The 5,000-nt window shown below is 42.9% G+C and overlaps 1 protein-coding gene across 1 annotated transcript in view; it reads right to left on the bottom strand.

The window, feature by feature from the left end:
- LOC110526645 (protein unc-13 homolog C) overlaps window positions 1-5,000 on the bottom strand; it is a 250,965-nt gene that overhangs the window by 144,378 nt on the left and 101,587 nt on the right. The window contains 2 exon segments of the mRNA XM_090238947.1: window positions 453-542; window positions 4,611-4,679. Of these exon segments, the coding sequence (XP_090095073.1) occupies window positions 453-542; window positions 4,611-4,679 (159 nt within the window).

Raw genomic sequence — 5,000 nt, 5'->3', positions numbered from 1 at the left:
ACTTAGTGTCTGTAAACTGTTGACCCACTGGAATTGTGATACAGTGAATTATAAGTGAAATAATCTGTCTGTCAACAATTGTTGGGAAAATTACTTGTGTCGTGCACAAAGTAGATGTCCTAATCAACTTGCCAAAACTATAGTTTGTTAACAAGACATTTGTGGAGTGGTTGAAAAACGAGTTTTAATGACTCCAACCTAAGTGTATGTAAACTTCCGACTTCAACTGTATGTATATATATAGATATATATATATGTATATACATGTGTGTGTGTTGTGTGGGAGGCCTATTTATAACCATAATCAGTATTGACTATCACTGTAAAGGCAAGCAGTAAATGTACCAATATGCTAATTAATTGATAGGTATGCTTCTACTACAATAAACTGGGAGTGTCTCTCTCACACACACACACACACACACACACACACACACAGAGTGTGTACATACCTTCATCCTGAAGAAGGTGATGCTGGTGAGAAGGTCCACAGTAGACTTCAGGTCCTGGAGACGCTCTGGGTTACCAGCTGGGAAATTATCCTGCAGGAGAAAATAATGAGGAGATTGGTTCTCTCTCTAATGCTCCCTTCTCATTCTCCATCTCTCTACAGTTAAGGCTCTATTCAATCTGTATCACTGGAGTTAAGTGTTACAGCATGATTGAAATTGGAAGGCAATGCTCTCGCGTTAACAGAGACTGTACTGAACGCTGCATATGTCGGCTCAATGGGGAATCACCTTTACATTTCTATCACGCATCCTGGAATGCTTCGTCCATGCAGACTGAATAGAGCTCTTCATTTGTAATGCGCTTTTCATCTAAAAACAACCCCAAAGTGCTACAGTGTGTGTATTAGGATAATGAAACAAGGGTCATAGACAACAAGAAATAGCTATAAAAATCAGTTATTAACTAACTAACTAACACTACCCAACAGATTCACAAAGGGAAGCAGCAACCAGTGGCAGTCTATTCCCCTCCTGGAAACATACAGCATTATAACTAGGTAGTGTACGGCCCTCAAGGTGGGATCAGGTGCTGAAGGCCACTCGTCTCACAACGCTGTATCCCACGCAGGCTCATAATTCATTCACACATTGATATTGATGATGGGACACATCTAGCCATCATCACTAAACGAGTTTGATGTCTGGTCTTTTAGTGTTAAAGCCCCATGGCCCTGTGTGATGGAAACTTCCCATTCATGCTCAGAGCAGCGTGACAGGAGAGCTTTCAACACACACACACGTGCACCCTGATAGGCTGAGAAAAGGTGCTTGGTGAACTATACATTACTGCCCCCCACCCTCCCTTCTCTTTACCACAGACTGGCATGCACGCACGCACACACACACATACACCTCCCAAGTAACTTTGAGACCAAACCTAATGAACTCTAACCCTAACCATTAGACCAATAACTGAGATTGTTACTCAGTGTTTGACAGAGTCTAAAACGGGCCTGATAACTGTGTGCTCTGATCTGAGGAGGAACTGTTCTGATTTTTGTCTGCTCGGGGCTCAATGGGTTTTGCTGTACTGCCAGTGAGGGTTTAGAGTAGGCTGGTGAGGAAATGTCAGTGGATTCTTTACTGAGTCCGTTACATAAAGTCAACATGAACTCTAAATGAACAGAAGATGTGCATCCCAAAAAGCACCCTATTCCCTATGTAGTGCACTACTTTTGACCAGGACCCATAAGGCTCTCATCAAAAGTAGTGCACTACATAGGGAATATGGTGCAATTTGGGATGCACAACAACTCTCTGCCAATCACAAAAGTAACGCAGAATGATCATGTACTCAAAGTCCGTGTATGAAAGCATCAATTCCGCTCAGTCGCTGATCACCGACAAAACTCATTCACTAAACCATCATTCAACTGTGTATTGTGTTTGCAGCTTTATTGTCCTTACTAAGAACAACATCTTACATATCCACCCTAAAATAATATAAAATATCCATACTCTAAAAAGACATCCCATGTACAGTACCTCAACGTCTACCCTAAACAGACATCTTATACACCTCAACGTCTACCCTAAACAGACATCTTATACACCTCAACGTCTACCCTAAACAGACATCTTATACACCTCACGTCTACCCTAAACAGACATCTTATACACCTCAACGTCTACCCTAAACAGACGTCTTATACACCTCAACGTCTACCCTGAAACAACATCCTACCTAAACAGATATCCTATATCCCTCAGTATCTACCATAAACCATCACCATAGAAACCTAAACAGACATCCTATATCCCTCAGTATCTACCATAAACCATCACCATAGAAACCTAAACAGATATCCTATATCCCTCAGTATCTACCATAAACCATCACCATAGAAACCTAAACATACATCCTATATCCCTCAGTATCTACCATAAACCATCACCATAGAAACCTGAACATACATTCTATATCCCTCAGTATCTACCATAAACCATCACCATAGAAACCTAAATTAACATTCCAGATCCTTCAGCCTCTATCATGTGTCACGTTGGTATGAAGAGATTCGGGAGACAGACGCAGGAATGCGTAATATTTTATTTTTATATCACCCAAATTACGGCGTGCCATGTAAAGGCACAGGGGCGAAGACCAAATAAAAATCCTATATCCCTCAGTTCACCCTAAATATACATATGCCTGAAATTCTACCCTAAATCAACATCCAATATCCCTCAATGTCTACTTCAACATGTAGCCTAAATAGACATCCTAGAAGTAGTGAATGGTAATGTGTCACCATTACATGTATTTCATTCCAGCCATTCCAATGAGCCCCTCCTCCGACTTAAAGTGTCCACTGTCTGAAACAACACTCTGTATCCCTGAGCACCTGCTGTGAATCACTGACAGCAGAGCCGACAGGGGACATCACAGAGGGACAAATCAGCTGTTACACTGTGTCGCTGCACATTCTGACTCCCCTGACGAATACGTTTAAAAAGAGTGGGGATACTCTCTCTCTGTCCATTCATCCCTCGGTTTTAGAGAAAAGCAAACTCAATCTGCTTCAGAATATCATTACGGAGAAATCCATACGCCGAGCGAGCGGAGAGACTGACTGGCCTGATCTGAATCTTATTACTGTACGACGACAAGGGGTGTGTGTGTGTGTGTGTGTCTGTGAATTGATGTGGGAGCAGAAGGGGAGCGGCAGCAGTCAGAAACAATGTGACATTTCCTGACTGCTTTCAATCAGTGTGAATAACACGACACCAGCAATCTGAAAAGACAAGCACAGTGAAAAACCTGCCCGCTCTCTGTCTTTACCTCTATAATCACACAGTGAAAAACCTGCCCCGCTCTGCCTGTACCTCTATAATCACACAGTGAAAAACCTGCCCCGCTCTGCCTGTACCTCTATAATCACACAGTGAAAAACCTGCCCCGCTCTCTGTCTTTACCTCTATAATCGCACAGTGAAAAACCTGCCCCGCTCTCTGTCTTTACCTCTATAATCACACAGTGAAAAACCTGCCCATCTCTCTGTCTTGCTCTCTGTCTTTACCTCTATAATCACACAGTGAAAACCTGCCCCCTCTCTGTCTTTACCTCTATAATCACACAGTGAAAACCTGCCCTGCTCTCTGTCTTTACCTCTATAGTCACACAGTGAAAACCTGCCCCGCTCTGTCTGTACCTCTATAATCACACAGTGAAAACCTGCTCCGCTCTCTGTCTTTACCTCTATAATCACACAGTGAAAAACCTGCCCCGCTCTCTGTCTTTACCTCTATAATCACACAGTGAAAAACCTGCCCGCTCTCTGTCTTTACCTCTATAATCACACAGTGAAAAACCTGCCCTGCTCTCTGTCTTTACCTCTATAATCACACAGTGAAAACCTGCCCCGCTCTCTGTCTTTACCTCTATAATCACACAGTGAAAAACCTGCCCGCTCTCTGTCTTTACCTCTATAATCACACAGTGAAAACCTGCCCATCTCTCTGTCTGTACCTCTATAATCACACAGTGAAAAACCTGCCCCCTCTCTGTCTTTACCTCTATAATCACACAGTGAAAACCTACCCCGCTCTGTCTTTACCTCTATAATCACACAGTGAAAAACCTGCCCCGCTCTGTCTGTACCTCTATAATCACACAGTGAAAAACCTGCCCGCTCTCTGTCTTTACCTCTATAATCACACATTGCAGTAGAAATTGAATTGGAGACACACACAGAAACTCACAGAAACTCACAGAAAAACACAGAAACGCACAGAAACACACAGAAACAGCAAGGACAAAACATTCACCACATAGGAAGCAATGTTTTTTATGTCATATCATTTCACCAGCAACAATTCAACCACTGACAGTACCGTGTACAAGTCTAGTGGACAGGACTAGTGGACAGGACAAGTGGACAGGACTAGTGAACATGACTAGTGAACAGGATTAGTGGACAGGACTAGTGAACAGGACTAGTGAACAAGACACCTGGAGATAGAAATCATTACAACCGTTAATCTCTAGGTACAACCCCTGGACAGATAATAATTTTATACACAGACACCCACTGTTTTACAACACTCTACAATACACACACACACACACACACACACACACAGACACAGAGTACAAACCCGATACTTGGACAGATCAATCCTCAGAGAGTTGTGCAGCTGATCTAGAAGTTTGACAAATTTTTCTCTCTGTGAGAAAAACAGATATATAGATTTCTCAGTTAGTAAAATAATCACACTGTGAGTGTGTGTAGCTGAGTGTGTGTGTAGGTGAGTCTGTGTGTGTAGCTGAGTGTGTGAGTGTGTCAGTGAGTCTCTGTGTGTAGTGGAGTGTGTGAGTGTGTGTGTGTGCGTAGCTGAGTGTGTGTGTGTGTAGCTGAGTGTGTGTGTGTGTGTGTGTAGCTGAGTGTGTGTGTGTGTGTAGCTGAGTGTGTGTGTGTGTAGCTGAGTGTGTGTGTGTGTGTGTGTAGCTGAGTGTGTGTGGGTGTGTGTGTGTGTGTGTAGCTGAGT

The sequence above is a fragment of the Oncorhynchus mykiss genome, chromosome 6 (assembly GCF_057628025.1).
Source record: "Oncorhynchus mykiss isolate SJ-2025 chromosome 6, ASM5762802v1, whole genome shotgun sequence".
Taxonomy (NCBI): domain Eukaryota; kingdom Metazoa; phylum Chordata; class Actinopteri; order Salmoniformes; family Salmonidae; genus Oncorhynchus; species Oncorhynchus mykiss.
This window is presented reverse-complemented; position numbering and strand designations above follow the sequence as displayed.